Source organism: Alligator mississippiensis, chromosome 8 (assembly GCF_030867095.1).
Source record: "Alligator mississippiensis isolate rAllMis1 chromosome 8, rAllMis1, whole genome shotgun sequence".
Taxonomy (NCBI): Eukaryota; Metazoa; Chordata; order Crocodylia; family Alligatoridae; genus Alligator; species Alligator mississippiensis.
In genome coordinates this window covers 81,724,155-81,748,669 of record NC_081831.1, presented here as the reverse complement: position 1 = coordinate 81,748,669, position 24,515 = coordinate 81,724,155, and the positions used below count along the sequence as shown (strand labels likewise).

At 42.0% G+C, this 24,515-nt stretch overlaps 1 protein-coding gene across 10 annotated transcripts in view; it reads right to left on the bottom strand.

Annotated features, from left to right (window-relative positions):
* The window catches only part of KLHL13 (kelch like family member 13), a 108,478-nt gene that overhangs the window by 69,315 nt on the left and 14,648 nt on the right, over positions 1 to 24,515 (bottom strand). For 2 of the 10 annotated variants that reach the window (XM_059732918.1, XM_059732919.1), the window contains 2 exons: positions 19,557 to 19,615; positions 10,331 to 10,402 (listed from right to left, as the gene is read on the bottom strand). The exons of 1 other annotated variant lie outside the window; for it this stretch is intronic. In XM_059732918.1, the coding sequence (XP_059588901.1) occupies positions 10,331 to 10,402; positions 19,557 to 19,576 (92 nt within the window). In that variant the 5' untranslated portion in view covers positions 19,577 to 19,615. Of the gene's footprint in view, positions 1 to 7,376; positions 7,420 to 10,330; positions 10,403 to 13,459; positions 13,568 to 19,556; positions 19,616 to 20,872; positions 20,972 to 24,515 lie in introns of those variants that run through there. 7 more of the 10 variants (XM_059732922.1, XM_059732923.1, XM_059732916.1 and 4 more) reach the window with 6 other exon arrangements.

The window sequence follows — 24,515 nt, the reverse complement described above, 5'->3', positions numbered from 1 at the left end:
ACAGACATTGGGATTTATGGCACATTATAACCTGCCTGCCATCTGATAACCCCAGGCAACCTCTCTACATTTTACCAGCTACAGTCTATCACCAGGTCTACAATTCCCTCCTTTCCCCCACACCTGTGTGTCTTGTACCTATAGTCTTTTATCCCCTCTGACTTTCCCTGCCACACATTTGCATTTTCACAGACCTGCATTATGCATATTGGCTTTAGCTTCTACCCCACCCAGGAGAGCCTACAAACACCAGTAAACTCCCCCTATGCTTGAAGAAGGGTGTTTGTGCCCAAAAGCTTATGAAGAACAATTTTTCCAACTATTTAGTTGGTCTAATACAAGATATATCACATTTACCCAAAGAACCTCATCTAAGTGGATTTCACACATCCCAATAAGCAGGGGTGTCAAACATATGGCCTGCAGAGCATCTCCATCCGGCCCACCGGGCTACTGGAGGATGCTGGAAATGAGACCCTTTTTCCTTGGCTCATCCCTGTCAGACCCTGGACCCTCACTGCTGTGATGGCCACTAAGGCAGCCTTCACGCCCCAAGTTGGATCCAGGCTGCAAGGAGCAGCCCCACAGTCCAGATTCTGCCCAGGGCCCATAGTCTGGCACCCCTGTCAGTAAACATACGTATATTTCCATCAATTATAGTATTAAAATATTGGTAGTATGAGTTTTTGGAATGACCTGATGTCTTCCAAAAAAATTGGAAGACAAGGCTTCGTTAAGCAGACAAGATTCTTTGGGTAAACCTGGTATCTTTTATTAGACCAACTCAAATAGCTAGAAAAATTCTTCTCAGCAAGCTTTTGGGCACAAACACCCTTCGTTAAGGAAGCATCTAATGCAGAGGTGGGCAAAATGCGGCCCGTGGGCCAGATCTAGTCCACAGGGCCCCTAAAAAATTTAAAATTAATATTTATCTGCCCCTGGCTGCCTATCATGCAGCCCTCGATGGCTTGCCAAACCTCAGTAAGCGGCCCTCCACCCAAAATAATTGCCCGCTCCTGGTCTAATGCATTCTTATACTTGAAACACATTTGCACATGTTGAAAAAAAAAATCTCGGCTCCTATAGCTATTGGAACAATTACTTTGCACATATAACAGACCAAAAAAAGTTTACAACATGCATTGGGAAGCACGGGCAGCAAGCTGCAATTGGAGGAGACCTTACTTTAGGCACAACAGCTTCAGAAACAATGGTGCAATGATAGATTTTTATTTAACTGTAATATGCTGAATGGTAAGAAGAACTATAACAATGTAATGTTACTACTGCATTATTAAACCGAGAGGAAAATAGTGCTTGCTATAAGGATGCACAGGTTCTTTTCTTTCAAAAGAAAAAGAAAGAAGATAATTCAGGGCAAGCATAATATAATCGCTCCAAATCAAGGAAGAAACACTGCTGCACACCACATAAGCTGCGATCTGCAAAAATGCTGTCCTATGGGCTTGGCCAAGGAAATGTTGCAGTGATCATCAGCCTTGTGACACCGAGTGATTGCTGCTGCTCCAAGACTGCCGAGTTGTGCAAGCAGAACTATATATTTTCAAACATTCAAAAGTATTTGATAGCTGCATTTTTTTTTAACAGTTTAGCAAAGCACCTAACTCCTCATTAGGGACTGCTGAGCTAAAGGTCAAGGGTCAAGGTCTAGTCAAGGTTTTGGCTCAGCAGGAAGAAATTTAAACTCTCATTCAGTCAGCTCTTACATGATTCAAGTATGAAATCACTCGATAGTGGCAGCCACGGGGATGTCCCAGGCTATTTTGCCTTGGCATTTATAGGAAGCGGAGGAAGGTGGCGAGAGACTTTTAGGCTTCCTGCCCAACAATGCTTGTGATGGTGTCCAGGTACTCAATTCCAAGGGATGCAGACAAAGCAATCACACGTAGCCGGAAAGGCCATAGATAAGTACACTTCGAACATTTCAATGCTGGAACTGCTGCCTTTTCAATGCCGAGATGTTTGTTACTGTCTGTGGAACGAAGCCGAGACTACCACCTCTCCAAGGAGACAGGAATATTTGCCTAAACAGTCTTCAAAAGCACTACCCTCTTCCATGGCTCCTAACCATTTACATATAGATTTAATACACCATTATAGTTAATACGCACCAATGGCAGGCAAAGAATCGTTAGCTCAAAAGCTCATAGCATCACATTTAGAAAAGCCTTCCGAATTTGCTTCGTGGTCTTGGTCGACACAATACAGCAGAGAAGGGATCTCACAGACTTCCAAAGCTCTATCCCCACCAAGCACATTTCCACCAGAAATTACATTAACTAACCAAGATAAGCTTTATGAAATCAGACTGCTAAATACGATCTCAGGAATGTAACTGCAAGAGGAGTGAAACAAAGGAAACTACATCCCTATGGTTAATAGCTAGGAATTGGCAGGTACCAACAAAACAGTAATATAACACACACTCATTGTTAGCTCCCTCCCCCCGCCACCCCACACAACCTCACACCAGCATTTCTACAATCAGAGTTTGTGATTCACAAAGTTTGTGATTCACAACAACAGGGAATAAAAAGGATGTAGCAAGTAAAGGAAAAGTGCAGAGAGGGAAGGTGCTTGCATTCCTACCTCAGCTGATCATCAGCACCTTGCTGGAGGGAAAACAATTGCTGGCAAAAAGCACTGCATCTTTTATACAATAAATTATATTGTATCCCGGAATGAACTAAATCCCTATTGTTATCCTGGAAGGAACTTTTGGCATTTATGAACGGTGACAGTAACTGATTCAAGCAGAAAAATCTAATTTATCGCGAGGAAAAACCTCCTCTTCAAAGCCTAATATACAAGTGGGCTAAAACAAGTTGTTAAAATAATTAATCTTAGAGATCACAAGTAATTAATAGGTTGCCCTGGGACCACAGCTAGCAAATCAGATACTTCAAAGCAAACAGTTTATCTGCAAAAATTAGAATTTAACTACTTTACTTGGCAATCCTCCGACAAGAGATAACATCAACAACACAAAGCCATGAGGAAACTACATTTCTGATGGTCCTTCAGGCTATAATGATGTTATCATGTGATGAAGGAATATAACTGAAAGGGCTCGGATGCTCATTTGGACATAAGTACATATTAATGTATTTGTAATTTTCATTCAGAATTCAGACTCTCCAGTTTTGCCGTGCTTGAGTTCACATCAGCACCTGAAGTTCTTTTAACAATCAGCTGTGAAGTGGCTCAGAGTCCTCAATGTTATCTTAATGTAAGTGGTCTCATAACTTGGGAGTTTTTATACAGCTGTAGGACAAAGCCTCTACCATCCCTAGATCTCACCAGCACGAATAAAGTTATTGCTACAGTGTGCACAGTAGATAGATGCATCGCCTAAATTCACATTAAACTGACAGAATCATAGACAACGAGGGCTGGAAGGGAGCTCAGGAGGTCACATCTCGTCCAGCTCCCTGCTCCAAGCAGGACCAGCCCCAACTACATCATCCCAGCCAAGGCTCTGTCTACGCAGGTCTTAAACACCTCCAAGGATGGAGACTCCACCACCTGTATGGGTCACCTGTGCCAGTGCTTCACCACCCTCCTAGGGAGAAAGTTTTTCCTAATATCCAACCTCAACTGCCCTTGCTGCAAGTTGAACCCATTGCTCCTTGTCCTGCCACGCTGAGAACAATCCAGCTCCATCCTCTTCAATCCCCCCTTCAGGTACTTGAAGGCTTTTTATTACATCCCTGTGGTAATTACCATGGCTCCAGCAGACCCCAGCATCTTGTGTATCAGCGTCCCTGCACTTAAAAATGGTGGCGGGGGTGCTTTAACTAAACTCATCGAATGAGTTAAACGATGAGCTTTAGTTAAAGCACCCCTGCCACCATTTCTAAGCATGGAAATGCTGATGCAGGAGACGTTCTGGGTGCTTTACTTAGTGAGGCTCTCAGATCCGTTCTAATTAAAGCACCTCCTCCGCCTGCCCCGCACTCCTGGAGCATGTGTATAAATGCCCTTAGTCTAGAAATCTTCCCTGACTGTCCCCCCTGAACAGCTGCTAGAGGCCTGGTGAGCAGGAGCAGACCAGGAGCTACAGCTGTGAGTTGCAATTAGACGGCTGCTGAGCCAAGACAGGCTTCTATCCCTACTCCATAGGCAAGGGTAGGAGAGACTCTGGGATACTGGAGGACTTCAACCTGGGCACACATCTGCGGGGGATGGCCACACCTTATTGGAACGGGAACTGGGTGATGCGGATCAGAGATAATCCTGCCCTGAAGTGCCGCAACTTTGAGCCCCACCGCAAATGCTTAAAACCACTTTATGGTGTTAATGTGTGGACAATCCAGGGGTTAAGAGCTCCAGGAGCTGCCCAAAATTACTGTGCAACAAGGCCCTCACACAGATCCCCTGCTAATACCATCTCAGTATCCTTGACTGTCAGCTATGGTCCAATTGCTCAGCCTGCCAGAGGGCCCCGAAGTAGAACAATAAGGAAGTAGAACGGGAACCCGCTGGTGTCCCAAGCTACAGAACCACTTCTTCCCCCCCTTAAATCTGGACATGACGCAAGCTTAGAAAGGACGCACAGTGTGGCAGCTGAGTTCAAGCCACGTTTCCAAGAGCAGTGCAGCATCACCTGCATCATCAAATCACAGCATGGGGTGTTGCAATTAAAACCAATTTACTGATTTCTGAATACAAGTACATCTCACACTGAAAACCAATTTGTAGGATTGCTGCTCACTCAGGTAGGAAAGAAATGACAACACCCTATTACTGAGGTTGATCCCCATGAAATGGTATCCCCGTTGTCCCCGCAGGTTCCTCCTAGTCATTTTAGTTGCTTTGGTTTCTTATGTTCAACATTCGATATTCCTGCATATATTCAGAGACAACCGGTCCTGCATTTTCAGCACTGATTTTTATATGATGGATTCTGTGCAGTCATCCTCTAGCTTAAGACATGCCCTATTCCACATCCACATCCTAGCGAACTACAATATGAATCACAGACATCTGGGAAGCGTTCTACAAACAATGGATTCAATAGAAGGTTATTTATAGAACAATGCAAGCATAAAGAAAGAAAAAGACCCACACTTTAATGTATTCCATATGATACAACTATCTTTCTAATAAAGGAACAACTTCTGTGGAAAGCTTTTGTGCTAGCTTTTAAAGGAAGTCCATAATAAACTTTAATTTGCACCATATGGAAAGCTATAATTTATTTTAAAAATTAGGTTATTGTATTCTAGCCAGGGAAGGAAGAAAGAAAATGAATCCGATCCATTCAGAGGCAGTTTTCCCCACCCTCTTCACAAATGGGTCAATATCAATATTTATTCCACCCTCAACTCCATCTCAGGCCATAAATCATGGTTCAAAAGTTACTTCAAAAAGATTATTTCTAGGTCTAAAAAAACTGAGAACACATTTTGGTTATCAACAAAGAGCAAGCCCATAAACAGAATACAGGGAGAATTTAAGAAAAGCATGCTGCTTTTACTTTTGCAAAAATACAACCGCTTTTATTTCAGAAGTACTTCTTTAGCTGATCAACTGTTTGCTAACTCAGACTTAGCTGTACACTACAAGGATTTCTTGATGTGGGGGCAAGGAGGGGATAAAATACAACTTGGCAACGATCACTAATGAAGCTGGCTATAGTGAATTACAGAACATTTGTTAATGACTGCAGGCTAGCAGATACAGGAACAAACTAAACAGATTTTGGCCTACATAAATCAAATACAGATTTTTAACTGGAATATTAATTGGTTTTAATTAATTGGTAAATACATGGTATTTTTGTTGTAAATACCAACAGGCCTTATTTGCATGCACATAAATACGGTGTCATGCTTACTGGGTTAGCTGCATTGCTGTCCATCTCACCAAGTATACCCAATACACTATGCCTCTGACCTTTCCTCTCCTAGAATTATACCCTAGGAGAACACTCAGGTCCTGGATTCCAGCCTTCCTGCATGCTAGCTGAGTTTGTAGCCCACAAGAGCATCCCTTTGCATGCTTGAAGGTAGGCAAGTACAGTAACTCCAGTGATTTCAAAGCATCGTGTATTCTCACCCAAAAAGAGTCCAAAGCAGGAAGCACCAAGGTAAAAACCCCGACGTGCTTGTTCCTTACCTAAGCTTAATCCTCTCTATGCAAAGCTGGACCCTCACGAGCTAATTCCCCATGTGAGCTGGAAGGAACAGCCTGTCCTGCTTATGACATGTCCGTCAGTCCCTGAGAATGTCAACTCAGCTCCCTCCCTCTCAACCGAGCTACCCCTCTTGGGGTCTCTGGACCTTTCAGTCACCTTTCACTGCAGACCAGCTTTGTGAAGAGCATCCTGCTCTACCCTGAACAGTGCCAGCCACCGGACTCTTAGTTCTGACTTACCTGCCACTGCTTTACCTTTCTACTCAGTTCTTTAATAGCCCGTTTTTACATTAGTCTTCCCACTAGGCATTCAACGAGACTAGGCATACAGCTAGACAGCAGCAGAAGATTGAAAGGACAGTCGCATACAATACTGAGAAGAGACACTATAGACATTTCCCACTTTGTCACGGAGTAAATATACCAACTGTAACAAGTAACGCAAATTCAAGCGGGTGAGACAAGACGGTCACAATAGGAGAACAAAAGGGAAAATAAAAAGAACAAGCTGCATTTGATTGCATTACAATACAAGCGCCATGTCAACGGAGTCAGAGCAATTGGCAAGTTCAGCTGCACAGCCATATTTGTTTTCAGCAGAAATTGCTCCGACAATTTGAGCCCTACACTATGGAAAGAGCCAGCAGGATCTTTGCAATTGTCAACACTATTGTTTGAAAGAGGAGGATGTGCACTAGCCGTCACTGACAAAGCACTGATACTGGGCAACAGACTTTTCCCCTGAGGGGAAAGAGGCTAACACACACGCAGCAAAATCGCTGTCCAAACTCTTGATGCATTTTTTTAGTTTAATTTTAGTCATAAAATATATAAGAGAATTTTGATAACCAGCAAGGACTGATTAACACAAATTTCACATGCTGAGGTGTACGGGGCTCTCTGGGGAACCAGTGTGTAATCTCTATCCAGACTGCAGTCAGGCTGCTGGCTGACCTCAACAGACTTCAGCTAGACAGGGAGTTCAGGTGCAATGAAACCTGGAATTACATCTGAACCAAACTGAAACAAAATTAGCTTTTGAGAACTAAGAGGGTATTTTCTATTTAGAGCCCTCCACCTTCCTTCGAGCCAAAATAGTTCAGGTACAGAGTATGTGGTATGCATATAAACTTGGCTATCAAAGCAGCACTGTTTTCTGTTTCGTCATACAAACAAAATCCATTAGGATGGAAACAGCATTAGTGTGACTAGCCAACCTCAAAAAGTCTCCTGCGAATTCACCACTAATTCTTTGGGAATCTAGAAAAAAGGAAAGAAAATGTCATCATACTCTTGCACAAATAATGCATGGAACATTTATACCTAAATGAAGAAAATTTTCCACAAACACAGCTGAACTGTAAGCACTGCAAGTAAATGAAGCAGAACTATACGAAAGATAATGAGATTCTAAATGCTGTCAGCGTCTGGGATCATCATAATGAATTTTGTTTTTAGAAAAAGCAGAAACAAAGAGGGAAACAGACTAATAAAACCTAAATTTGGAGTTAGGCAATTGGCAGATTTAAAGATCTCTCTAGCGCAGACCTGGACTTCCTATCGCGATTCTCAAGTCCAAGTGTTAGGATGAAGAGACAGGTCACTTACCAAAACCTGTGTGGTTAGTTCTGGTTAATGCTGGTAAGTGATAAAGTAACTGTGATGGCCTGAATAAATAATTCACACCCTCATACAAATCCCTCCAGGGCAGGAATGCTTTCAGCTATGTTTTCTGGTGGTGGGCTGGGCTGAATACAAGTTAGGCCAGGGCTAGGACCCAGCTGCTGCTACCACCTCTCCCTGCCATCGACCACAGCACAGCACAGGCAAAGCCCCCTTTCTGCTCAGGCCCCTGCTCTGCAACCTGAATCTGGCCCATAGGATGTAGGTTGCCAACCCCTGATACAGGGTATGAAGCAGCCAGTTTTCTTCCCTCCTTCCCCAACAGACAGTCAATCAGGTTTTTTTCAGTTTATGTTCCTAACTTAACTTTCTTGTTTAACCAATACCTTTGCAAGGTTTGATATGAGAAACGCTAAGTTTCTCCCCTTTAACAAAAAGCAGTTGTCCTACAAAAGTTAAAAGGGACACATCAAGACAATCAGAAAAGAACTATGCAACACTGACTAGGAAGAAAGGAAAGAAAATGAGCAGTCACTGCTATTCTGCAAATGATGTTAGCAAGCAAACTGAATGCTGGAGAAGAAAGTGGTTGGTAATGAGGAGGTAAAGCCTGATTTACTAGAATCTGAAAGTTGGGTAGCTCATATCATAATTGTCTATGTATGAACGGTTTTCTCACATTCTTTTTTAGCCATTCCTATGATGATTTGACTAAGTAGCTGTTTCTTTTTTAAATGCAAAAGCTGCTGATAAATACGATTAACAGCTGATGTGATTACCAGAAGTCAGTGTATGAATTTCATTCAGGCACTAGGATGAAACGTGAGATTTGTGCCTGCACCCAGGGAAGTAAGGGAAGCAAAAGAGTTGAAGCAGCAGAATAGGAACTACCTCCGTTCACTCCAAAATGCAATCAAAGTCAAGATCAAGTATATTAGTGAAAAACTCCACTGGAGTGGAAAAGCAGAATACCAATGACCCTGCAAGACAGAAATTTATGCTATTGCCAAAATGTGCTGCAATCATTTAACTTTGTTCCATGAGCTGTCTTAAGACCACAGCTTTCTATGGATACCAGAATACCAAGAAATCAATCAGAGCGTAGGTCATGGAAACAAGAGAAGGGGCAAAAGTAACTGGATAATAAAGATGCAAGTTTATTTATTGCAACCATCAATTTCAGAGTAAAAGAAAATGAATTTAAATCAATGCCTGAAGCTTGCATGTGTGATCTATTCCTCCAGATAAATCTGAATCTTACCATATATAGTGAGGGAAAGCTGAGGAGAAATACTGGTAATAATTTGGGTTGTGGTTGAACATGTGACCTGAACGAATGACAGCTACAAGTATCCACAAAGGAAACTACACTCTAATGTTGTCAGATACACCATACGCATAAATTGCACCCAAGCAGCTTAAAATGCCATCCAGCAACACAAAGAACAGGTGACACAGTCATTATTATTTATCATTTGCCCAGGCACAGGTCAAACAAGAACGATGAACTTTCCTGTTAAAATGAAGCTGAATAGAGGGTTCAACACACTAAGTTCTGTGGATGACTTAGCAACACTAAGCCCCCTAAAGAACACGTTGGGAAACTCTGCGGCAATCATTAGCTTCATAGAAAATTTAACTTAGACAACTATCATCTTTGCTTCTTAATGATGGTTACTGAAACGCAAAGGATTAATGTCCCCCACATACTTCATCCAGGTACAATGAAGACTGAAAAATCTAGCGCACCTCTCATACACAAGATACTCTACGGAAAGGTACAACACACTGAAGCAAATGAAACGATCAGGAAAGAGAGATAAAACAACAAGACTGAGCATAAATTAACAGCAATGAATTGGAACTGCAATGGAGAGCAAACAAGGTACATGTTAGAAAAAGTCAGACTGGTTCCAAAGTGTTCAGCCTCAATAAATGGGAGGAACAATTGAAAAGAGGCTGCTAGAATATTATCTAGAGTTTCCTCCCTTCTAGTACTGCAAAGATGAACAGAGATAGCTCTACTCCATCTCTAGATCTGCATTTTTCCAGGAAGGGTGTGGGACAACAAACCTGGGAAATTAAAAGCAAAACAAGACAGAAGAGTCTTCAAATACAAATGTTGTGATTATCTGAATTCCTCTCCAGCCAGGTCAGTAACAATCAAGCAATGATTATAAATGGACTGATAGCAACTTCCTACCAGGCGAGCAGCTATAAAGACACTAGTGTGTAGGTATGATGTAAAACTAGTAGGTTAAATGATACAGATTAAGGAACTTGACTGACTCTTAGTTTTTTCACTCGCAGATTTGCAAGCTTTTTATTTCAGGAAAGTCACGTGCTCTGTGTCTGAGGAACAAAGCAGCTCACAAAATGAATCAATATTACGGCTTGTGCTTTATTTCATAAAATGTGTATTGGTTTTAAGAACTTCAGTTTTCCAGGAAGGGAAAAAAAGTGAGTTTTCAGGTTGAGAAAGTGACAACCATCCCCGAAACAAGCACCGAGAAAACTGCATGAGTTCAGCTACTTGCATAAAACATACCTGTCGTGAAGCACTGCTGACATCTCCCCTCTGAGCACAGAATGATCCATGCCTTCAAGGTTAGTAACTCCCCTGTTGACCAAAGGAGATAAATTGTAACATATAATTTAAGAAGAGCAGTTACCCTAATGCCTGCTTGCCCTGATGGAACTAATTAAAACTGCAGTCACACAGCTGAAGACTCATGAAGCTCATCTATTGTACCGTTATGAAAAATGAGGCTTTTGTTTTAAGTAAAGCACAGAGACACAAAATGAGCAGGATTCACTGAATGATTTGTTTAAGCACAACATTGAGGACTACAGCTTAGCGCGAGCTTTGTAAGACCAAACTATCTCCTCCTCGCACACAATCTATGTGGTCAAAATCTTATTTCAGAAATGAGGCAAAACATGTTAATGGAAAAATTCCTTAGCTCCGAAGCACGTATAAAATACTATTCCAAGAACTAGCAATGTCTCAAGTAAAAGCCAATATCTAAACAGAAGTACAATAACAAGCCACCAAATCAGCCAGCCAGTTGGCAAAAAAAAAAAAAAAAAAAAAAAAAAAGGGGGGGTCATTATTGGCATCTACCTCTTACTCTGAAAGCCATACTCATTTTTAAGTCTCCATGAATAGATGAAATAGCTCCCTGGTTGGCAGGGAAGAGATGCTGAAAAAAAGAGGACTCTACACGCTGCTGATGCTGTCCCTGGCCAAGGTGGGCTCCCCGCACACAGCTGCCCACAGCTCCCAGCTGACACATGCACAGAGGGAGCCCCACAGCCACTCCTGACCACGCTGTGGCACCATGCAGATTCCTCCTTCCAGCCTACAGGAGAGATGGGGCCGTGGAGGAGGAGGAAAGGGAGATGGATGGGGGACAAGAAGGGGAGCCAGGCAGGAAAGGAGGAACCTGCATGCCCCTGATGCTGTCCCCAGCCAAGCTGGGCTCCCAGCACATCTGCTTCCTGTAGCGAGGGGAGGCAGGAGAGGCTCTCAGGCTCCCTCTGTGCCCGCATCAGCAGGGGACAGCAGCAGCATGGCATAGGTCCCTCCTTCCAGCTCCTGCTCCCAGTCAGTGGGAGATATGGGGGACAGGGGAAAGTGGGAATCGGAGCCCAGATCAGCTGAAGACAGCAATGGGGAGGGGGGATGTGTGGGAAGAGGCGCAGGTACTGGCAGGACAGGGGGGGCAAGGGATGAGAGTCAGGCTGCCTAGTCCCCATGCTGCTTGCCACCTCCCCACCCCACTTCCCCACGGCCTGGCCCTCCCCACTCCACACTGTTGCTCTACCATTGCAGTGGAAGTGGGGCATAATTTAAGATGACCCTCCAATAATTTTCCATGTCTAGAATCTAACTGGCGGGGGGAGGTGCTCATCTTAAATTTAATGTGGTCTTGGATTTGGGTAAATACAGTAAGATGCAGGAATGAAAGCAGTTCTTTCAGGTGTTCCAGAGTTTGGGTGAATGGCTAGATATTTCATGTCACTGAAGATTACTGACTTTCCACACAAGCCAGGCTGGGATCAGGACTTTGCCATGCCCCATTTCTTACATAGCAGTCATTAGTGCTTCCCTCTGCAACACTGGGAGAGGCTGACACTGACACTGAAGTGCCACCAAGCACCTTCTGTTTCTCACATGTGCTACCTCTTACATGCAGAAGCGGCTCACTTTAAAAATGCATACATTCACACAAATCTCATTCAAAACTTACCCTAAGCATCACCTTAGCTAGAGTGCCTTTAAGCCACATGAACATACCAGACAGCTGGTATACTGCTGCTTACAGCTGTTGTCCCACTAGTTTCTTCGGCTGCCCATCTCCACCTGTTGCCTCTTGTTTTAAGCTTTGATTGCAAACCCTTTGGAAGGCAGGAATCTCCTTTTTAGGTCTGTGGTGTCAATGACAGTATGGTGCTCGACTTTCAGCTGCGTCTCCAGACAACTGTAATACCAAACCAGGCCTCTTTGTAGCCTGAAGCACGCACAACTGCACTCACGTTTGACCTTCACAGCCGAATCGTTTTCACACAAACGGTCAGAAATTTTGCAAATAAAAAAACCTTTGATTCTGCAGAGCAAAGATGCAAGGTTCATGCTTGCCATGAACAAGCATGTGTTTTAAGTTGCTGTACAACCTCCTTTTTCAGCTGAATTGAGGTCTTCTTGTTCTTTAAGTTCCAATATGTTAATAATGTTAATATGTTAACTTTGGGTCCTCGTATAAGAGTCAAGAGACCGGTGTTAACGTACCACAAGCAAGCATCCTAATTGCAGGTGAGTGCCAATTCTTAATGAAGCCCTTGACCTATCTAAAAACCTGTGCAAACAACCAAAACCAAAAATGTGTTTCCACTCAGCCAACAAGGAGAAACATGGCAAGGGCCAGGAACAGATTACAAAGCTCGCTCATAGGCTACGAACAGATTCAACCTTTTTCTCTTACACAGGGTATTATGCTGTGGCATCATATTTGAACATCCATATTTTAGTATAGCATTTAACGTGCAAGGAAGAGGCATGAGAAGCAAATTATGCAGCAACAGGTACACCCTTTACAATTACTACACCAAGTTACACCTTCAGTTACAGCTAAGTGGAGAGAATTTCACCCCACATACTAAACTGCATTCGGATTGAGAATTCAACGTGTATAGTTAATTCACACTTCTGCTTTTAAACATGATGCTAACAGAAATGAGCTGAAAACAAGTGATATTTCAGGAAGTAAAATTAATAGAACCGAGTCCACTGAACCATATTACATTCTACAGACCCCATTTAATATGTAATTTCAAGCAGCTGCACATCAGCCACTACATTGCAAAGCTGTTTTGACCGGGAAAGCATGCAGATTTCCCTCTCCTGCCCAAGACCTGAAGAAGGGAACTTTGTCTCAGAAAGCTTGTCGAATTTCTCCACCAGCCATACAGTTGGTCTAATAAAAGATGTCACAAAAAATCCCCTTGCCTTTCATATAATTCTTGGACCAACACAACTACAAACAAGGCTCTAACGCTACTACATCGTGTAAAAGCAATTTAAATATGCAAGTTGTGAGAAACAGCAGAGTGGTCAATTAACACAAAGGACAAGAGTTGGCAAAAAAAATAAAGTTAACAACTGATTATTACTGACCTGCTGCCTGGCCCTCATCTCTTACTATGTGCCTTGAAATCATCCAGTAAAGTACCGTGTACATTCCATGGTCCAAAATCTTTATCACACGGTACCTATATAACAGTCCTGCATTTAACAAAATAAGACATTGTACATATGAGCAAAATGAATCTTCAGAGTTGTTTTATAGGCAAAGGAAAAAATCGTATCCACTTTCTGCAGCAACAGAACCCTGTAAGCTCAAAATTACTCTCAACAAATCCAGCTGCTGTGTAGCATTTGCATTTGGTCTGGCACAATACACTCCAGTACTGCCGAGCTAAAATTGGATTATTTTATTGTCTAAGTAAGTAGGCCTCTCTCCCCTAAAGGATCTTGGCTTTCAGTTCAATCTATGCCTGAGGATTCAGACTTCATGGTCTGAACTTTACACAGCAACAAGTCTGACAGGAAGAACCACCAGACAACTTAAGTTACTGCTCTGCTTCTCTGGATAAAGGCAGGGTATCATTTTAAAGGAAGATTTTAAACCTCTGTTTCAGAAAGGAGAACAACCTGCTTGTTACCACAAAGCAAAGCATAGTATGGTAGTTTGGGCTGCATAAAAACAACCCATTTAATATTGTTTCAAACCATGCTATTTTGCTGAAACACACCCACAAGCTCCAGCCCACAGAACCGATGGAAAATCCTCAGATACCATCTTTGGGCAAACAAACGAGTTACAGCCAGGGGATAGGGCTTTAGCATGTCAGCTGCTTCATTTGCAAGCCAGCTCTTCCACACTAAATGAAAACTAAGTTGCAGTAACTTAATCCTCTTCACTAGGAACTATTACACAAGACTCCCCAGAAACATTAGGACAGCATACCTGGCCTTTCGTTCCAAGAGTTTAAAGTGTGATTTATACTTACCAATAGCCCATTAGTCAGACTACCTATCCCTTTTCTTGCCCTCCACTTACCCATCACTCTTGCATAGGCCAGAAAAAAATAGGGTTTCCTTGATGCTGAGTTTGCAGCATGTCATCATACCCTTCTACAAGAGTAAGGGAAGAAAACTGGAGCTCGCCTGCTGCTACAAGCTGTTACACATGCCAGACTTTGTAAGGACAATGCCTAGACTCTTACTTCTTCTTGGACTGTGTAGTAGAAATCTCTACTGTATACCGAGCTTTTCAGCCGAGATGCATGCATCTGCATAGTTATAATTTAACTACATGAGTTAAACTAAGGAATACATTTTCATGTCTTTATTTGCAAAATAAAGTCTACTGCATGTACAGAAAAGAAGAGCGGAAATCTTAAGATTTTCTACAGATTTTTGTGGACCTTAAGGCCAAATTTCATCAAAATTTAACTAGAAACTTACTACAGAATGAAAGATGCACACATTCTCAATACTTTGAGCAACGTAAGTCAGCTATGGTTACTCATTAACTTAAGTAAGTAGATGTAATTTCAGGTACATTGAGCAAAGACCACATTGCAATGGATCCCACAAAGGCATGGGATCCTTCCATTTAGACAACTCTGCTGGACTAAGTCAGCAAAAACGGCACGGGGCAAAGACAAAAATACCCATTATGCCCATCAGAACAGGACTAATGGGAATTGGATGTCACTGCCCCACGCTGGCAAGGAGAAATAAATCCTGGTAACAAGCCAGTTGCTGACTGTCAGCTATTCCGCTAAGAGCATATAGTGACTAAGATTAGGAAAGGACAGTATAGCATATTATTCCATTCAGAAGGAAACCGAATGGCTTAAATTCCGTTAGTCCTTTCGTATTCAAGTTGCTGCATACACTCTTAATCTGATTACTGTAGTTGCAGCTGAAGTATCTATAGCTATTGTACAAATCAGTCTCAGTAACACACGAGCAGACGTTAAAGACAACAATGAATCCCTTTTCCAAGTGTTGAGCTCAATAAGCAAACCAAAATTATAAAAGAACTGATACATGGCTTAGTGCGCTTTTTAACGTCAGGTGTTTTATTAGCACAATTTTAGGCTAAATGCCATTAAGTTCACTCTCACAACCTGGTATTGTAAAATCTGAATTTAGAAACTAAATTGTACTACTTCGTGAGCAATAAAACAGCCACAGATAATTATTTTTAAACACACATTTTTAAAAATCCTTTTCAACCCAAACAATTATGCATTGCAATAGTATTTTTAAACACAGTAGTGTTTTTTTTATTTTGAAGCTCGCTGACTGAATGGTTTTGGTTTGTAAAACTTTTTTTGCAGTTTAGATTTCTCAGAAAATGTTTTCTAAATAAAAAAATATTAGTAATACTCACAGGTAGATACCAGTTTTCTTCCTAGGTCTCAAGTACTTTTAAGCATCATCATTATTTAACAGATAGCAATACCATCGCAGAGATTAAATCCAAGGTTACACAACAAGCAGAACTGGGAACGGGTCCCAGGTTCTCTGACCCCCACCAGCATGGAGCTCAGCCTTACAGCTGCCCCGTATATATTTCATCCCTGTGCACCTTGACAGACATTCCATAAAAATTGGTGATGAAAGCCAAAAAGATATTACCTCTTACTGCAGCTATTAATGCTGCCCAAGACTGAAGAGCCTCCCTGCATGCAAAGCCAAAGCATTTCCTATGGCTGGTGTCAGTGTCTATAAGCCTTATCCGCTATACATCTCATCTTAAAAATCAGAGCACAACCTGACCCAACCATATGGTGTTAACAATGGAAAGCTGACTGTGCTCTTGCTGAAAGGCCTTAATAATGGCCATTACCATCTGTGTGCATCAAATGCAATCACCAAAAGACAACCGATCTGAACGTAGATATCTCAAGACTATTCTCAATATGTCTATTATGAAAACTGACATAATTAAATGCAGTCAACCTGTGCGTTGCAATGAAAAAGAGCAGCTACATATCAATAAGTTTATCCTGGATCTTTTAAATACAGCAGTTACAGAAACCTAGATTCTCTTGAAGGTTACAGAACACTTCAATCCAATCCAATCACAGTATATTCAAATTTCTGTGTTCAGGCTCACATTCCTGACACATTAGATAAAAATTTAACCATGCTCCAAATTGATTAAGCTTACCAGACTTCATAAACTCATATAAACATATTACATTGGAAGTGCACTCTTTTCACCACCTACTTTTCCAAGCCCTAAACGTGAATTCTCCTTTTGCTGTGGGAGCAATAGCTGGTACATACCCACAAACTTGTAAAGGGCTATCCTGACCAGAAACTGCCAGACACAGCTCTACTTCCTCCTCCTCTCCGGCTTCTAGAAAGCAGAGTCAAGGGCATGTCTAAAGAGCTTCAGATCTTTGAAGAACAGAAGCTGGAGGTTAAGTTTTGAAAGCAGCCTTCCCACACCCCAGGGAAACAGAAGCTGGTGAGTCAGGACAAAACAAGCCAGAATATTTGCTTTTAGCCAAATCGAGTCTTCAGCCATGACCTCTGAGTGTCAGCAGTCTAATATTAGACATTCCTGCAGACCAATTTTGGGAGCTTGACACAGATGGCCCTTTCTGAGCAGCAGTCATCTGCTGAACGGTTACACTATATTAAAAGGATGCATGGACAACTATATCTAACTTCCCCCTATTTCAGGGGGAGTGTTGCCCAAATTCACAACTTGAGAGGAAGCAGGAAGGACAGTCCCTGAAACAGTCCTTTGCACAAAGATAGGTGGCCTTCTCCCTTTAAACAAGGACTTCAGGTGTACAGGAGTAAACCACCTAAGCCACTGCTGGACACATTTCTGCAGTTTCCTGCAGAGAGCGCTACACAGGAACAGACGCTGACTGCCAGCAATTTTTCTGCATTCAGAGCTTCGACAGCTCCACCCAAAAGCTGCACAGAAACCAGAAGCAACTCTAGAAAAAGATGTAAGAGAATGCTGCAGAACTGGTGGAAAAGGAGGCCTGCTTTGGTTGATCCTCTGCTGAAAAGGAAAGTGGGAAGGGTGATGGAGATTCCCTGGAATCCAAAAGGAACAGACATACTTTATCTGCACTTCAACTTGGAGACCACTCATTCATTGCATCTCTTCCTCGCAGTCCACACTGATGACTTTGCTAATTGGGACACAGAGTCTAGTCTTATGTATTTCCACTGCTAGACATAAAATTGAGGTTCGGTCACCCTGTTTGTCCCATACTCTTTCCACTGTCTGCCAGCTGTGGCAATTCTTCATGGACCCTGACCCAGGGACAATGGGCCAAGTGCACAATGCAAATCAAACCACCCCATACCTGATGGTCAAGCCAGTTGGAGCAATAGAAGCAGAGTTTCTCTCTGCTTCAGAAAGAACCCAGTGGCTAGCCAGGGCACTGGAACAAAAACAGTCCTCAGGCAACCTTCCTGGACTGGCAAACAGAGCCTAGGAGGAGCCAAGAGAAAGCAGGCTGCAAGCCAATGCTGTCTTGATCCAGATTTGTTCCTTTCTTGACTGAAAGGAAAAAGGGAGTGATGCTTATTGTTTGCAATGGCTGAATTTGAATTCCAGAATTAAGAAATCAAGTGTTAATCTAATTTAACATTGGGAGGGTTTTTTTGTTTTTTTAAATAAATTGGTTTCTAAAGCAGAACCACACATAGTACTCATGAAAGTGTGCACAACGCTCCAGAAGAGGGAAAGGCACAAAACACAATGCTTAAATTGGTCCTCTTTCTTTCCCCTGGATACTAGGAACAAAAAGAGTCCAAGCCAGACTGAGAACACATATTGCACAAAACACTCAAGCTAAATGAGAAGTACTTACAAGTCTAAAGTAATTATAACAAGCTAACAGGAGATATGAAGGCAAATAAAATTATCAGTGCAGCTTTAATGTTCCTCTGGCAACAATTAGTCAGCACACAGTCAAAACAAAAGGAAAAGATTGGAAGTGGCTCTGAATCTCTCAATGCCTGATGTCAAGAAGGGGCATTCAAGACTTCCCCACCAGGCAATGCTTCCCTGAACATGCCCAGAATAAGGGCACCTTGCTTGGTGGTTAGAGACACAAGAACTCACAGAACTATACTATACTCAGTGGAACTATACAGAAGCAACCTTTACAATGCACTGTGCTTACAGGCTAAAAAAAGCAAAAATAGAGTACTGCTGTTCAGGGACTGTTCTACAAAGACCTACAGTAATGTTGCAAATGGTAGAGTTTTCAAGTGTTACACTAGGATTTAGCAAAACTGTTAATGACCTGTGCCAGGAAACATTGGCATTTCACTGGCTCAAAGGAAAGAGCTACCTGATGAATCGATATTCCAGCATGACATGGGGAAACCAGTACAGGGATGGAGTTATTGTATTAAACAGGGTCTTGACCCAAAGCCCCAAACACTTGCTAGCATTGAGTGATGTGGCAGTTCTCTCAAAAGTAAGAGTTAGGAATGCGACCAAAATTCTGGATCTAAATTTAAACACACAATTCATTTTACCACAGACGCTCTTCACTTCCTGCTCTGAACGGCAGCATTCTGGAGGGGAGGCAGGGTGCAAAGTCAGAAACGTAACATGAACGTTTCTACAGAATTTTACTCTGCCAGCTTTTTATCGAACAAGTCAGAGTCCTGTAACCAGAACTGGATGGGGTTCACGCATAAATTAACAAGACCCTAAGTGCAGAGGAAGAATGTGTTTCTCAAGACACTGAATTCATTGATGCAGCATTGCCACTGAGCCTTGGTGGAAGGACTTGGTTATACAAGCATGTAATTAGTTCTGCTCAGCATCATCAATGGAACCAGCTCTATGGGTTAGTTAGCGCTAGCAACTATAAAACAAACAGGGTTAGACTGTTAAAACAATCCACCAAGGCTATCTGACTTCCTACGGAAGGGTTACAGTTATCACTAGCTTGTTTAGTGCATATCTGTTCTTCAGTTCAGCTGTTCAACATTCGAAACAAGCTCTGCCTTAAATTACATATTTTTAATTAAAGAACATATCCCAAATTCACGTCCTCCCTGAACTGAATGAGAATTTGAAGCAGTTTCAACTGCCACAAGTGGGAAGCACAGCTATTGTAAATCAAAATAAAAAGAATAAATTTAACTTTTGTTTCTGTGACACACAGGAGCGTTTTGTTTTTACACACACTTTAGTACTCACAAAGTGTCTCTCCACATCATCTCTGAAAAGCAGAATTCTCTCCTCTGCTGTTCATGCACCTGCAGTGAAACAAAAAAGAATTGGAGCAGAAAGTCACAGACAGATGTCCAGAAATAGTGCTCAGTCTCCCAGATCCCACAGGGCAAGAAGTATGTCCTAATCATTCATACTCAATCTGACTTTTCCATCTTCCACCAACTTGCTACAGTGAAACTTTAGAAATAATGTGCAAAGGAAGTGGAAAGTGGTTTTTGCATAGCAAGTAACAGCTAGGCAACTGCTCTCACTGCTGTGGATAGGGATTAATTATGAAAATTAATCCAGTGATCAAGCAGACCATATGCCCTAGATTTTTCACCATAATCTCATCGTTTAACCCCACTGCTCCTGACCCGGTTTATCCCAGAAACAGTTTACTAAAATGAAAGTTGTGATTTAGGATGGCAATCCTTTATCTCCAGAGCAGAGGGAAAAGAGCTCTATCTGTAACAGCATGATTACATTAGGCACAACTGAAAACAAAAGGAATGAGTTTTTATGAGCAATTTTTACCATATAAACTACTCATCATTCACTAAATACGTAAAATAAAATTCATAGCAACATTAAGCCACCTCTCATGTCTCTAATCTGTAAGCTTAATAATTAGTTATGATGAAGATTGATCCTAATTTTCCAAGTTCATCAACTCACATTTAGTGAGCCCTCAAGCAAAAAATGTGAAGCAGTTTTACTAAGTAAAGTGCATAATTTCAATTTAAAATCATCAGGCAATGTTCTACTTCACACAAGAGGAACTACTGCAAAGTATAACACATAATTCAACAGGACTAAACTAAACAGAAACCTTTCAGAGAGGCTATTCTCTCAATAAATACATTTAATACCCATAAATGCAAATAAAAGTTGTATTATGCATACATGGAAGTGCAAAATACCACTGCATAACAGACTTTTAACATAGACCAACCTAACTATACCATAATCCTGATATCAGACCTATACAACAAATTAAAAATCGGAAATTTCCACAACTCATTAGGCATTCAACCAGTTTGCAAATAAAAAGTGTCCTATACAAATACCACCGTGCAAAATGGGGCCTTTTCCCCCAGAGGAAACAAAGTGATCAATGCTAATTCAACATCTTAAATGGATGTCAAACTAGACTAGACACGTATACTAGAAAGAGCTCACATGCAAAAATGGAAACTACAAGCATTAATTCACGTTCTTTACAACACCTACAGCATACCATTACCAAAATGGTATCACACAAAGATTCCTTTAATAGCATCTAAGTTGCCAGCTCTTACTTCTGTTGCAGCTGTTAGAAGAACAAAGTGGTTTTCTGCTTCTTCTGTTGTTGCTGCACCTCGGGGCATGCTATTCCTTCAAATGAACTTCAGATTCCCCTGTATCAAAAAGAAGTCGCCCACTGAACAAACATCACTCCTAGTATCAAACCTCCTCAACACGACAAAATTATTCACTTACTTACTAAAAGGGCAAGATACTTCTCTAAATGATATTCCCACACTTACAACTTTAAAACAGGACATGGACAGGAAAGGTCAATCTAATTATAAAGAAAACCGTAGCTGAGTTGCCCCATTCATTCCAATATGTTCCAGCAGTCATTCCAGTAGTCACTCAAGGCTTATGTAGAGATGCCTTCAATATATCTGACAGGGTAAAAAAATCTCAGACTTAGCTACATAGGCTGGGGGCTTCCAAAATCTGGGAAACCTGAAGCTTCCTTTGATGAGTTAACGTGCTTGGACTCTAAGGCCACCCTGCATGCAAGTCAACCTCACTTCTTTAGGTTCAATTTTAGAAACAGCCTTCTTCCCCCAAATGCAAATACTCGGGCAGGATTATGTTCAACATTGTGGAGATGGTCAACAGAAAAATTCAGCATTGCAGGGCAATACAGCTCAACTGTCCAAAGCCCAGTTACATGTCAATGAGTCAATCCCATGTCGAGGTCAAGCATGAATATTATGGGGGGAGACCATAATTTGAACAATACAGCATTTCAGAGAGGCACTGAGGCTGGTTTGGTTTCAGACTGATATAAAAGCGTGCCTAAAGATACATACCTTTCTACAGCCGGCTGTTTGCTCCATTCTCAGACCTTCAGAACAATTGGGGAAAAAACAAGGTATCAAAGAGGACAAACAGCAAATTTCACCTGTACTAACCCAAGTTTCCTTTACAGTAACAACGTAAAATCATCTATCCCAGTGGCTAGTTCAGCCTGTTGCAGCCTGGGGACAGACCTACAGCTATGAGCAAGGAAATGCCCATTTCCAGCTGTGAAGCCCACACAGCTGGCTCAGTTCCCCCAAAAAGGCATCCAAGACAAGAGAGAAAGCAGGAGATAGACCCTCAAAATGAAATGCAACTATGGAACACAGCTGGAAATAAATGGACACCAAGCAAATCTAAAAATCTGAGCTGAAGAAAATCCCTATGGCTGAAGAAGAGTATTTGTGCCTGAATGCTTGCAAAGAACAATTTTTCCAAGTATTTAGCTGGTCTAATAAAAGATGCGACATTTACCCTAATATCCTTGTCTGAGATGAAGCAATGAATTCTACACACACGGTGTACTAAGAGAAAGTTACTGGACAAAAAAACTAGATGGAAAAATCAAGACTGGGTTGCTGCTAGTGACTGGAAGGACTGGGTGTGAAACCAGGCAAAGCACTCACTGTCACGGATCTAAGGACCTTAGCACAGAGCCACCTTGCTGCTAACCCTTGCTTAGAGGAACCTTAATAGTCAAACAACGAGAAAAGTTTAAACAAGACAATTTTTCAGCTTCAGACAGATTTTAAAGTCTCCGAAGTTAATGACAGAGCCACTATTAAATCCTCTATAATCAAGGACTCTATGTCTTGCATAGTTTTCTCCCCAGCAAACTACTGTGAGAATGTCAAGCGTGTGCTCACAGCTGCTCATTATGCCCACAAGAATGAGGACCAGTCTGGGCACCAGAGTAGTTCCAGATCTCTCTCCCAGGCGAATCAGAAAAACTGGATAGCTCATTCTTCAGACTCCCCAAAATGCTCATCTTTCTTGGTTTTTCACAGTAGGCCACTGCTAAAAATGTTCTTTACATAAGCAAGAGTCCTACATCCTACCTGCCGTCCTATATCTTCTATGTATGCGTGTACATGTACACACCCCCCCAAGCAAGTACTTAACCTTGTAAAAAATGAATAGACAAATGTCTTTCATGCATAAACAACTATTTATTCTAATGAAATTCAGCGTGAAATGACTATTAATTTAAAAACGATGTGTTTAAGGCCAGCAGGACGTTGCCTAACATTTTACAGGCAAGTTGCGATACTTTGTAATTCTTCACTTGTCTGTGCCAGCTTTCCATGAACTTTTCTACTAAAGTTAAGAAGATATTTGTACAAAGTATACACTTTAACAATGGCATGGCGGAGACCCAACAAACCTTAGCATTATTCTTAGACACTTGTTTCATCCTCCTCCAGTTTCGTAACACTGAGCAGCAAAAAACAAACCAAAAAAACCCCCCACATTTTCAGAAGCTGACAGAAGATGTGGCTTAATGAGGTTTGGCATTTCATTTTTAGGTATGCTAGGAGTCTTTAGACATCCGGGCATTCAATGACTACCTGAAACGTGTCAAGTATTACAGCGACATACAAATGTAGGGCTGTGTAAGAGACCATTAAAGCACGTCCGTCCATATACGACTCACATGTAAATGCAACAGCCCTTTCAACTCAGCAGCATTTGTGAAGAGGTACTCTACAGGGACTGGAAACCCAGTGGACAGTTTTTCTTGGCAGCGGATGCTTTTTTGTGTGTGTAGAATTTAAGCTTTCATTTAATGCTTTTTATAGATTATAAGGCGAGAGGGAACCACTACGGGGTTTAGTCTACCCTGTGCGCAGCGGACCATTCGACTGCACTAAATTAATTCCTGTGCGAACTAGAGCAGATCTTGTAGAAAATCATCCCACCTTGATTTAAGAAACCTCAGTGATGCGGTGTTGGGGTGGAAATGGCCCCACAACTCTTAGTAAAGCATTTCAAAGGTTAATCACCCTCACTGTTAATGTACTGGTTTATTTCTAGTCTAAGTTTATCTAGCTTCCAGACACTGTACCTTGTTATATCCTTGCCTGCTAGACGGAAATACCCTCTATTACCAAGCCTCTGTTACCAATGGAGGTACCTTACACGGATGAAATCAGTCCTTAATCTTCTCTTTATTAAGCTAAATAGATTGAGTCCCTTAGTCTCATTATAAGGCATGCTGTCCAAGCCTTTAATCATCTGAGGCTTTTCTCTGAACCTTGTACAAGTTTTCAAGCTCCTTCTTGAAGCGCAGATGCCACAACCAAAGTGTTCCCCTACCAAGCACCGCCAGAACCAGATACAAAGGAATATAACCCTGTAGTGCTGCTCAATAACCTTATGGTGCTATTCAATATTCTCTTATTTATACATCCAAGGAACCTTTGGCCATAATGTCACCATCTTCCACCATGACAACTCCAAGCCTTTCTACGTCCCTGCTTCCAAGAACAGTCCTCTGCCATAAACGTGCATTCGGGGCCTGACAGCAGCTCTGCTATTCTGAACATGAACTGTATCAGCCCAGCCTCCCCAAGTTTGCAGAGGACATCAGTGCTTCTAGCTTTCCACCACCTCTCTGGGTAACCTGTTCCAGTGCTTTACTAACTACCCTCCTAGTGAGAAAATTATTCCTAATATCCAACCTCAACTTCCCTTGCTGCAGCTTGAGCCCATTGCTCCTTGTCCTGCCATCTGCCCTCACTGAGACCAGTCCAGCTCCATCCTCTTTGCAGCCCCCCTACAGGGAGGTGAAGGCTGCTATCAAATCCCCCCATCATTTTCTCTTCTCCAGACTAAATCAGCCCAGGTCCCTCAGCCTCTCCTCGTATG